The 12,506-nt window shown below is 44.2% G+C and overlaps 1 protein-coding gene across 1 annotated transcript in view; it reads left to right on the forward strand.

The window, feature by feature from the left end:
* Nucleotides 1-12,195, forward strand: part of KIF3B (kinesin family member 3B) — a 51,038-nt gene extending 38,843 nt beyond the window's left edge. Inside the window, exons 6-9 of the mRNA XM_003788086.3 lie at nucleotides 3,252-3,365; nucleotides 4,064-4,169; nucleotides 7,309-7,487; nucleotides 8,687-12,195. Coding sequence (XP_003788134.1) covers nucleotides 3,252-3,365; nucleotides 4,064-4,169; nucleotides 7,309-7,487; nucleotides 8,687-8,783 — 496 coding nt within the window. The 3' untranslated portion in view covers nucleotides 8,784-12,195. The remainder of the gene's footprint in view (nucleotides 1-3,251; nucleotides 3,366-4,063; nucleotides 4,170-7,308; nucleotides 7,488-8,686) is intronic.
* Nucleotides 12,196-12,506: the final 311 nt, after the last annotated feature.

The raw sequence follows: 12,506 nt of genomic DNA on the forward strand, positions 1-12,506 counted from the left end.
GAGCCCAGGAGTTGGAGGTTGCTGTGAGCTGTAATGCCACGGCACTCTGCCCAGGGGGACAGCTTGAGGCTCTGTCTCAAAAAAAAAAAAAAATTTTTGTTCATAGTTGGGTCAGATAGCCTATAGATATAGCCTACATTCTGGGTTTGTTAGTCTCTTTCTTCAGTGTATCAGTTAACTATGTTTCTATCCACCTTATATCGCTTTCACAGAAAGCTAGCTCCGAAGCACTGGTTCTCAATCTCGGCTATACACCAAGGAGTTTTAAAAAATAGTAATGCCTGCCTCTCCCCCATCCTGATTTAACTGGTCTAGGGCAGTGGTCCTTAAACTTTAACAGACATCAGAATCACCTGAAGGGCTCGTTAAACACAGATTGCTGGGCCTCTCCCAAAGAGTCTGAGTTAGTAAGTCTGGGGCAGGGCCTGAGAATTTTTATTTCTAACAGGTTTTAGGTATTCCTCCTACTGGTTTGGTGAACACACTGAGAACTATTGGTCTCTCACGAGGTTTGAGCAAGATATTTTTCAAAACTTTGTAGGTGATTTTAATGTGCATTCTGGCTTGAGAACCACGGAGCTAGTTGTTTCAGCCAACAATGATCTTTGTCTGAAACCATTATTTCATTAGTGGTTAAAAAACATCGTTTTTCTATTCTTTTTTTTTTTGAGACAGAGTCTCACTTTTATCACCCTTGGTAGAGTGCCATGGTGTCACACAGCTCACAGCAACCTCCAACTCCTAGGCTTAGGCGATTCTCCTGCCTCAGCCTCCCGAGTAGCTGGGACTACAGGCACCCGCCACAACGCCCGGCTATTTTTTGGTTGCAGTTGGGCCGGGTCAGGTTTGAACCCGCCACCCTCGGTATATAGGGCCGGCAGCCTACTCAGTGAGCCACAGGCACTGCCCATTGTTTTTCTATTCTATATCATTCCTTATGCATCATGATCTAGAATTTTTCTGTAAAGAAAAACTTTTCAAAGGAATTTTTTTTTTTGAGATAGAGTCTTACTATGTCACCTGTGATAGAGTGCTATAGCATCACAGCTCACAGCAACCTCAAACTCTTGGACTTAAACAGTTCTCTTGCCTTAGCCTCCCAAGTAGCTGGGACTACAGGTGCCCACCATGCCTGGCTATTTTTTGGTTGTAATTGTCATTGTTTGGCAGGCCCAGGCTGGATTCAAACCTGCCAGCCCTGGCATACATGGCTGGTGCCGAACCACTGACCATGGGCGCTGAACCTCAGAGAAATTTTTTAATGACCAAATTTCAAATTTGGAAAGGAACCCTTAATATTAAACATGTGTGTTATACTATGCTCTTTGTATGTATGTACATCTAGAAAAAAGGTCAGAATAAAATATATATCAAAATATTACTAATAGTTATTTCTAGATACTGAAATTGTGGGTAATTATGTTTTTTACATTTCTGATATAAAAATTGGAAAAACTTAAATATAGGTTATGAAAAACGAAGACAGAAAATATTATCTCCCCAAAATACTTTTTTCCTAAGGAAGCCATTTTTCATTGTTGTAGCTCTTTTTTATATCTTTTGAATAAACAGTGAGTCAGCCTGTTTCTCACAGTCCCCAACACTTCTGTGGTGTTTGTTCTGCATCGCTCCCACATAAGCAGTCCTTTGGCATTGTTCTGTCCTAAGGTTTTGAAAGAGTGAAGGCAGAGCCGTGATAGGAGTCAGTCATCACCATGGAGAGATGCAGCCCAGTGGGTTCCGGTTTCCTTGTTTGAAATGTTTCCTGGGCACTTGTCAGGCAGAGACTTCTCAGGAATGGCCTTCATTCTCAGTGCACTAAGGGACTGAAATCCATTTGGTTCTGTTCTTTGTCTTGGTTAATTAGAATGGGACATTTTCCAGATTGAACAACAAGCCTTGGGACTAGAGGAAGGCAGCTTAATTTCTAATGTTTTCAGCAATTTTTTGTTTGTTTGTTTTGAGACAGGGTCTCACTCTTTTGACCAGGCTAGAGTGCAGTGGCATGATCACAGCTCACTACAACCTCAGACTCTTGTGCTCTAACAGTCTTCCTGCCTCAGCTTCCTGAGTAGCTGAGACCATAGGCACACACCACCACACACTTGTCTAATTTTTTCTGTTTTAAGAGACAAGAGTCTCGCTATATTGCTCAGTGTGGTCTCAAACTCCTGCGCTCAAGCAATCCTCCTGCTTGGTCTCCCAAAGTACTAGAATTTTTTTTTTTTTTTTTTTTGAGACAGAGCCTCAAGCTATCACCCTGGGTAGAGTGCTGTGGCATCGCAGCTCACAGCAATCTCCAACGCCTGGGCTCAAGCAGGTCTACTGCTTCTGCCTCCCAAGTAGCTGGGACCACAGGCACCCGCCACAACGCCCAGCTATTTTTTGGTTGCAGCCATCGTTGTTTGGCGGCCCAGGCTGGATTTGAACCCACCACCTTAGGTGTATGTGGCTGGCGCCTTAGCCGCTTGAGCCACAGGCGCTGAGCCAAAGTACTAGGATTATAGGCATGAACCACTGCACACAGCCAGCTTTCAGCATTTTATTTATTTATTTAGGAATGATACAGAGTCTCACTCTGTTGCTCAGGCTAGAGTGCTATGCCCTCCGCCTGGCTTATAGCAACCTCAAACTCCTGTGCTTAAGCGAGCCTCCTGCTTCAGTCTCCTGAGTAACTGGGACTATAGGCACCTACCACAACAGATAATTTTTCTATTTTTGATGTAGAGATGGGGTCTTGCTTTTACCCAGGCTGGTCTTGAACTCCTAAGCTCAAGGGATCCTCCTGCCTTGCCTCCCAGAGTGCTACACTCCCAGAGTATATGATTACAGTCATGAGTCACCATGCCCAGCCTTGTTTTTGACATTTTAGAAGTTACTGACCTGGGTTAGCAGCACCAGTGGCCCTCCACCAATATAGTCCCAGGCATTACCTCCTTCAGCCTGTTCACATCCTCAAGCTGATCCTGCCCAGGCAGAAGTAATTTCTCCATATTTCTAAATCAGACCAATGTCAGCACCTGTCATATGTAAGGGTGCTGCACCGTTACCTCTTTGTCTCAGGCATGAACATGACATTTATATCTGTATCCTAGCTCTTTGCATGATGTTAGGTCCATAGTACCTGCTCAGTAAATGTTTGCTAAATTCCTTGAGTCTTATCTAATTACTCATTGTACATGAGACCAGATAGCCAGCATTCTGTGTGTATTCTTCATCTGTATTCACCCATGTTCTGTGTGCTCTTACAGGCATCTTATTATAGAAAACTTTATTCCTCTGGAAGAAAAAAATAAAATTATGAATAGATCATTCTTTGATGAAGAGGAAGATCATTGGAAATTACACCCTATAACCAGACTGGAGTAAGTCACTGTTAACTTTAAGTAGACTTTCATGGGGGGAGAAGGGCAAAAATGTTGATAAGTTGGACTTGGACAAAAGGGTATGGTAAGAGCACAGTTTGATTCATTTTAACCAAGAATCAATGGCATTTCTAACTTTGTAGTTGCTGGGGATCCACGAGGTAAAAGTTTATTGATGAGTGTGGAAATAGGGATGGGAAGACTTTGTCACGGTAAACTAACGACCTAACTCAAGCTCCTGCATTTCCATTTCCCCAGTTGTGGAGTGAAGCATGTGCTAGGCCAAGTGAGGGGCGGCACAGAAGTGTTTTCTGTGTGTCAGCCTGACCCACAGTGTTGAGGACTCTCAGTCTGAGTCTGAGCCCTGCTAGGAAGATGGGAGTTGTCTGCTAAGGATGCAGAGGTGGGGAATGTTGACAGCTAGGCTTTTGTGTCTGCCATCTAAGAACTGGATGATGACTAAGCTCCCTTCTGGCTTAAAAGATGAATGACACTCACATCTGAATCAGAAAGCAACTCAAGCAGAAAATAGAAGCAGCTCCTGCCCTACTTACATCATTCCTTGGTCCAGAGAGTTACTTGCTTCAGGTTCTGTCTGGCTCAGAGTTTTCTAAGTGCTTGTTCCACAGGGCCAATCCTGGGGCCGGGGCTGTGGGACACATTGCAGCCAGGCCTCTAACGCTGCAGTCCATTTCCAGGAATCAGCAGATGATGAAGCGGCCAGTCTCAGCCGTGGGGTATAAGAGACCACTGAGCCAGCATGCAAGAATGTCCATGATGATGCGTCCAGAGGCTCGATACAGGGTGAGAAGATTGTTTGGGGGTTTTTCCTTTTCTCTTCTTTGAAGTAGTTTAGATCTATGTAAACCCTTAGGGCAATGTTCTGCCCAGAGTTTGTGCCCTGGTGCTTTCCAGAAGTAGTTGAAGATATTTATAACAATAACAATTATGACAAATAAATAAATATAACAATAATGATAACTTATATTAATAATAAAGTAGAATAATGTCGCGACCGTATAAATGATCACATGAGACACAGATTGTGATATTGGTGACTGTTGTAGTAAGTATGATGTTTAATCCTCTAGAATAAGATTTAGAAAGTCAAGACTAGGGAAGGAGGAGAGTGCAGCCATCTGTTCATAGTGGACAGCAAACGTTAACAATAAACTTCAGGGCGGCACCTGTGGCTCAGTGAGCAGGGCTCCGGCCCCATATAACGAGGGTGGTGGGTTCGAACCCGGCCTCAGCCAAACTGTAACAAAAAACAGCCAGACATTTTGGCAGACACCTATAGTCCCAGATGCTCGGGAGGCTGAGGCAAGAGAATCACCTAAGCCCAGGAGTTGGAGGTTGCTGTGAACTGTGACGCCACGGCACTCTACCAAGGGCAACAAAGCAAGACTCTGTCTCAAAAAAAAAATCAAAAAAACTTCAAACTGTTCTGTGGGAAGGCAAGAAAGAATGCAGATGCCTTGTGACAGGAGATGGGCTTGTGGTAAAGAACTTCTAGTATTTCCATCTCGCATATTGCATGTCAGGGCCAGGCATGGTAGCTCATACCTGTAATCCTGGCACTCTGGGAGGGCGAGGTGGGTGGATTGCTGGAGCTCAGGAGTTCCAGGCATGCCTATGCAAGAGAGAGACCCAGTCTCTACTAAAAATAGAAGAACTAGCTGGGTGAAATGGACACACCTATAGTCCTAACTACTTGGGACGTTGAGGCAAGAGGATCACTTGAGCCCAAGAGTCTGAGGTTGCTGTGAGCTATGATGTCATGACACTCAGCTGAGAGCAACAAACTGAGACTGTCTCAAAAAAAAGAAAAAATTGCATGTCAGTCATGTAGTCATTTAAAGTGATGTAATTGAGGACTATTTAATGACCAAAAAATATTTCACAATAAAAATGCCATGAGAATCTCGGCACCTGTAGCACAATGGTCACGGCACCAGCCACATACACTGAGGCTGGTGGGTTCAAACCTGGCCTGGGCCAGCTACAGCAACAATGACAACTGCAACAACAATAACAACAACAACAACAACAAATAGCTAGGTGTTGTGGTGGGTGCCTGTAGTCCCAGCTATTTGGGAGGCTGAGGCAAGAGAATCATTTAAGCCCAAGAGTTAGAGGTAGCTGTGAGCTGTGACACCATGGTACTGTACCAAGGGGGACATAATGAGACTCTTTCTCAAAAAAAAAAAAAAAAAATGCCTTGAGAGCTTCTATTTGTAAGTACTTGCTATGTTCTTGACCCTCTATTGTTTTCTCTAATTGAACTCTCCTACCTACTTGATGCAATGAGTCAGGTAGCTGGCAAGTAGGTGAACTTGGAGACATAATGTCCAGTTATAAAAAAATTTATACCAGAAGTGTATATATGAATAAAAAAGTCTGTTATGAAATATATCAAAATGTGAACTGGTTATCTCCGGTTAGTGGAAGTATGCTCAGCCTAAATTCTCTTCTTATTGCTTCCCTGCATTTTATAACTATAAACAGGGAACCTGCATTATTTTTATAATGAAAGATTTTCACTTAAAAGGGAAAAAATGTGAGTCTCCCTTGGCAACCAGAGCCAAACAGAAGATTAGGATTAGTGTGTTCCCCAGGCACTGTTCTTTCTGGCACTTCATTTAAAATAAAGAAAAGGAAGTGCAAGAAGATCAGTGGGGTTTTATATGGTGGATGATGAGTGGTATGTCACTCAGCATCCTCAGAAGCATTTTTCTAGTAGTTGCTGATGGTGCATCTCTTGCCAGTTATTTCATGTCTTAAGCCAAAAACCTGACTTTAAAGGGCCCAAATCAAACATGCCGGGTTTTAGGGATCTAACTGGATTCAAAAGTAGAATTTAAAGCCGCAGAGACTCTCAAATGTCTTTAGCAGTAGACATGCTTCTTCTGGAGAAATTTTATGCACTATCTGAATATCTAAAGCTGGAAAATGGAGCCATTCTCTCTCTTCACGTTCTCCCTGCAGTGGCTCCACCTGCCCCACCCCTGGAGCCCTGGGGCTAGAGCTTCACTGACTAGGAGGAGTTAGAGAAGATGGCAGGTATGAAACTGTGGGTGCTCTTCCCTCTGTACTCTTGTCTGAGGAATTAGGAAAGGCTTACACCAGATACCAAAGGAAGGAAGGAATCAATCCACAAGGCCAGTTATGAGGTGGGGCCCAGTCGGGTTTTAAAGTGCACATATAAGCACGTGCACTGTCACACACACCCTCAGCGTACATCCCACTGCCTTCTCCCTTCGGCAGCTGCAGAGTTCATCAGTGCTGCTGCAGGTGGTGACATTATTGGTAATTACTATTTTCTTCTTCATACCTTTTTCTATTTTCAAATTGTCAGTAATACATAGGTTTTGCTTAATTAATAATTTTTCCTGGATCATTTCCCTTAGGCTATAAAACATGTTCATTGTTTAAAAGAAAGAGAAGGGAAATACAGGAAAGCATAGAGAAGAAAATAAAAATCACCTGAATCCCACTAGGAAAAAAATGATGAAACTACATTACTACTTTTTTTTTTTTTTTTTTGAGACAAGAATCTCACTTTGTTGCCCGGGTAGAGTGTTGTGGTGTCACAGCTCACAGCAACCTCAAATTCTTGGGCTTATGCGATTCTCTTGCCTCAGCCTCCCAGACGCTGGGACTTCAGGCACCCATCACAACACCTGGCTATTTTTTGTTACAGTTGTCGTTGTTGTTTAGCTGACCTGGGCCAGGTTCGAACCCGCCAGCCTCAGTGTACGTGGCTAGCACCGTAACCACTGTGCTACGGGCACCGAGCCCACATTACTTCTTGTAGGCAGGTTCTTTCGTGGCAGGCCCTGCATAGTTCTATTCTTGGAGGGACCTAGATTGCTTGCCCTCCCTGTGTCTGAAAGGAGGCCAACCTCCTGATGGATGGCTGGTGATGGCTGTGATTCTGCAGGCAGAAAACATTGTGCTGTTAGAGTTGGACATGCCCAGCCGGACCACCAGAGACTATGAGGGCCCAGCCATCGCCCCCAAGGTCCAGGCTGCACTGGATGCAGCGCTGCAGGATGAAGATGAGATACAGGTGGATGCATCATCCTTCGAAAGCACTGCAAATAAGAAATCTAAGGCCAGGTGAGTGGCTTGGATGACTTGTGTTTGAACAACAAACAGAACATATTTGAACAAGGACAAACCAAGGTAAAGGGTGACAAGAGTGTTTGCTTATCATGGAATGCTTTGCAGAACATGCTAGAAAATAATGCCATATTACTTCTGCGTTTACTTATTTCTTCCCAAAATATTTATGGTCGAGACATTATGCCAGGTATACTGAATACAAGAATGCTTAATGCACCCAGACCTGTAAGGAGCATGTCTCCTGCTGAAATTGGGGTCAGTTCTTCAGTTCCCACTTGGTGTCAGGTCTCATCCTAAGTGCTTTGTAAGAATTCTTTTAATAATTTCCTGGAAAAAATCTTGTAAATATTATCGTCAGTCCCATTTTACAGATGAGAAAGCTAAGACTTAGAAAATTTGAGAAATTAGCCACATCCAAGGAAACCCAGCAAGTAAGTGGCAGAGCTGAAGTTCAAACCTGGGTGTGTAGATGTAGAAATCCACTACTCAGGCTCCAGGCCTCCGTGCTAAGTTTACCTCATCCATTTGGTGCAAGAGTAGAAATTCTGTTTCATTAAATTTGAGATTAGAAGTTTCAGGAAAATAACTAGGTGGAAACCCCCAAATGGAAGAAATTCTACCTGCAAATTTAATATTGTTTTGTCAATTTGGAGAAGACAGTCAAGTGGCTCGGCACCTGTAGCTCAAGTGGGTAGGGCGCCAACCACATACACCGGAGTTAGCAGGTTTAAATCCAGCCCGGGCCTGCCAAACGACAATGCCAGCTACAACCAAAAAATAGCTGGGTGTTGTGGTGGGCGCCTGTTGTCCCAGCTACTTGGGAGACTGAGGCAAGAGAATTGTGTAAGCCCTAGAGTTGGAGGTTGCTGTGAGCTGTGACGCCACTACACTCTACCCAGGGCGACAGCTTAAGACTCTGTCTTAAAAAAAAAAAAAAAGATGACAGTCAAGCTTTGATTTTAATGGAAGAACAATTACTGAAAATCAGAGACCCTTCCCCTCCCTCAGCCTTCTGTTGAGAGGCCGTGTTAGCCTTGCCCAGAAGGTCAGGCTGTGCCAGCCTAGTGGTTTCATAGCTGAAAGTATGCTGGTTTTCAGCCACTGGAGAAAGGCCACTTGGAATGTTAATAGTACTTGATGTGTCAGGGATGAAGATGGGATGTGCAATATAAACGTGTGTTTGACTTTTGCAGGCCTAAAAGTGGAAGGAAGTCGGGATCCTCCTCTTCTTCCTCAGGAACCCCTGCATCTCAGCTTTATCCACAGTCTCGGGGGCTGGTTCCAAAGTAAAGCCAGTTCCTCCTCTCCCAGGGCGTAAACAGCATTTGCCTTCTGAGAGAAGAGACAAAAAGCTGCAGAGAGGACTTGAGCCTAAACTCAGAACTGTTCCCCTGAGGAGAAGCAATGGCCTCTTTGCAGATTAACCAACTTAATCTGGTCGAACGTGCTGGTCCTAATCCGGCACTCAGTCCCTCTGGGAAACGTCTTTTAATTAGCATCTCAGAAATGCATGGGTAAGGTAAAGTGCAGTAGTCCAAGTGGAAAGCAAGAGAATGACCAGTGACCTTGCTTCCCTTCTCCCTTTTCTTCTTTTCCTTCCCCTTCTCCTGCCCTCACTTCTCTCCCCTCTCCTTTTCTAGCCTGTTCTTTACACTGGGCTCCCTTCTTGTTGAACAATAGGGCAGAATTACTTTGGCAGGACCACATCTTTGGAGCCTTAGGATAAAATGACACTGAGGTGGAAAGGCCCTAGAACTTGAATGCGTGCCTGTTCTTATAGAGAGAAATGCAAAATCTCATTTGGATCCAGGCCCCAGGTGGGCACCATCAGCAGCCTCGCTTCCATGCACATCTGTGAGAATTGGATCTGCTCAATGAGGAAGTCTCTTCCAATCTCTGCTCCTGAGGGATTCAATGTTGGAAGCAATAGAAATAACATTCCCTTTGCCTCCTTGGAGCATTTAGGGAAACAACTTCTTTAAAACCTCAAAACCATGACCATCCTATCAAAGGCCTGAGTCTACAAGCCGGTGCCATGTCATACAATACACCAGGTCACTTTACTCTTTATTTGTCCCCATCTTTTCCCATGCACACATCCTCTGAGCATCCTTGCATAGATAGGCCCATCGTCTGCCTCCAGTGTGTGCGCTACAGTGGGCCTATTTTGCGGGAGAAGGGAGGCTGACTCTGCCTTCACTGGCGGGACTAGAACTGAGGGAAGGAGACACATAGTGGCACTTTTGAATTCCCCATTTTGTTCCATATTGGCATAAAGAGCCAAAGAGTCACTAGGCAGATGCAGAGATGGAGACACGAGACTCAGCGCAGTGGGAAGGGAAGACATAACCGTCGGAAGTAAATGAGCCCTGCCTGCTTTCAGCAGAGAACTCACCGAACCCTAGAACTGGGGCTCCCTCCAGGTGGAGCCTGAGACACTGGTGAGGAATGGCTGTGTGATCGAATAGGCTCAGAGGAGAGTTCAGAATTCCCGTTTACATATACTAGTTTGGTTTGTAAGTTTTAGTTTCTTGTATTATTGAGATTTGAAGCTTCATTTTATGTTGGTTATCAGGTGACTGTTACTCACATTCCCCCCAGAGAAGCTCTTAAGTGTGTATGGGTGTGTGAGCACAGTGGTGCCTGTGTTCTGTGAGTGTGTCCATGCGTGTCTGTAAGAGAGAGAAAGACCCAGAACTTGCCCAATTTTAGAAGTATACTAATGTGCAGTTATTGCCTTTTGTCTGTATTAAAGGCCCATTTAATGACTAATCCAGGCTGGAAGCACTCCCACAGGGATGTCTGAGTCCATGAGCCAAGCCTGAGGGGACAATAGGAGTCCCCAGGTCTGCCACACTGGTGCACCTTGCTGGCACGGTGCCTCAGGACAGTGGCGACTCAGGTGGGCCCTGAGTTATTTATTATATTTTAACTCAGCTGCTCAGTTCCCAGGGCACAATTCTGGATCAGAACCTGTGGGAAAGAGGAGGTACCAAGTGCAATGTCTTAGCATTCTGCAAGATGGAGATCTGTTGTCTGGCCACTTATCTCCTTTTTAGTAACCATTCTTTTTGCACCCAAGGACCCTTTTTGGCAGTTCCCAGAGCATAATGGAGCCTTCCCTCATCTTTTCTCTAGATCAAACGTGTTTCTTTCTTGTTTACTAAGAATTTGCCCGTTTGAATAGGAACCAAACAATGAGGTGGATAGCCTAAGATGGTTATCTGCTGGTTACACATGTCTCTCCCACCATATTTCCTCAAAGTTAGTCTGAATTCTGTAGGCCAAAAATATTCATGTAGCATATCTGAGAATTGAAAACTACGAGTAACACCAGACCTTAATGCTAAGATCTCAAGGTGGCTTTTCTGACCGAGAGTGGTTAAGTGACACATAGAACTTTTCTACAAAAGTAAAAGAAGGAAGCCAGGTTGACAGGCATGATTCTTAAAACAAACTCACCTTGTACTAAGCTGTGTTCATGTGGTGGTCTATGGACACAGTAAAGGAACACCCACTTGGAGGGAAGCTGTCCCTTTCCAACCAGTCTCTGGTGCTTTTCCTCTCTCAGAATGGATCCGATAAATATTTGAATAGAGCAGATGGTAGAATGTCTTGCTGCCACCAGAAAGCTGCTGCTTTCAGTTCTGAATTGAACCAAGTATATAGAGGACCCACCAAGCCCACTGAGGGACCAGGTTTTTAATGTCTGTAGTCATGCTAGAATGGTCCAAGCCATCTGAGGGCTGTCATGCCAGCTGCAGCTGCTGAAGTCTTAACAGGATCTAGTGATTATCAGCAGCAGGAGTTTGAGACTGTTGGTGCAACCTTCTTCAGACCCCTGTGTGCTCTGATCGGTAGAATGTATCTGGCTTGGTGTTTTAAAGTCACAAGACCCCTGGATTCAGAGCGCAAGGCCACAAATCATAGGCATGAAGCACTTTCTTAAGACTCTGACCTAACGTTGGATCGTTCCCCCTAAGCCTGCATGCTGCTTGAATTGCTCCACCCACACCTCCATGACCAAGGGCGCCAGAGAGCTGCAGCTCAGGCATGGGCCGCTCTCTGCTTGTTTTCCTGTCAGACTCTAGTAAGTCCTTCCTCACTGAATGTAGAACCATTGCCAAGTTTCTGAGAAGTGTCGATTCCCTGTTAACACAGGATATCAGTTCTGCCTCAACATTTCCCACTTAAGGTGGAGGCATAGTGCAAACAACACCTTGGACCACCTAAACCCCATCTGTGGATGAAAATGGGGCTATTAATGTACTCTAAAAGCCATACTAAAAATGCTCAGAGGGAACTGGATAAGAATAGTGGGCCTGGCTACTGTCTATCACGCAAGGCTTTGTCTTGTGTTGTTCAGAAATCTGTCACCTTTCTGCCTGCCCTCTTTGTCTTGTATTGTTCAGGAATCTGTCACCTTTCTGCCTGCCCTCCTTTCTTGAATGAAATGCTTTTGAGGTTATTTATGAAAGGAGTGATCCTGGGGCAGGCAAGAAGTGGTGGGCTTTATGGCTCCTTGGAGTTGCTATTGATCTTGACCTTCTCTTTGGCTACCTTTAGACAAAGAATATGCCAATACTTGGGGCTCTAAGTTTTACAATTGATATTTATTTGTATCATCTCTTTGTCTAGGAATGTAAAAGTGATTCTAAACTAAGATGTGTAATAAAAATCAATCAGATTTATTGTACCTACACAAAGGTGTCCTCATAAACGACTTCGAAAATGACAATGCCATGGTTGACACACTGCCATTTTCATTAAATATTTTAATCGGACAGGAGCAGAAAATGAAGATTGAGGTTGGAACGTTGACATTTAAAAAAATACAGCAACAAGGAAAAAGGACATAATATGAAGACAGAGTGACAAATAAGTGCTTTTCATGTTTTCCCAAGGAAGTTCCTAAGACAGGCCTGGGCAACAACGGGCATGAAATTTCTTTTTAACTTCTGTGTTTTGTTTTTTAAATTCCTTTGAATAGTGCTACTATACATTACACCTTAC

Source organism: Otolemur garnettii, unplaced genomic scaffold, assembly GCF_000181295.1.
Source record: "Otolemur garnettii isolate 467f Iridium unplaced genomic scaffold, OtoGar3 scaffold00025, whole genome shotgun sequence".
Classification (NCBI taxonomy): domain Eukaryota; kingdom Metazoa; phylum Chordata; class Mammalia; order Primates; family Galagidae; genus Otolemur; species Otolemur garnettii.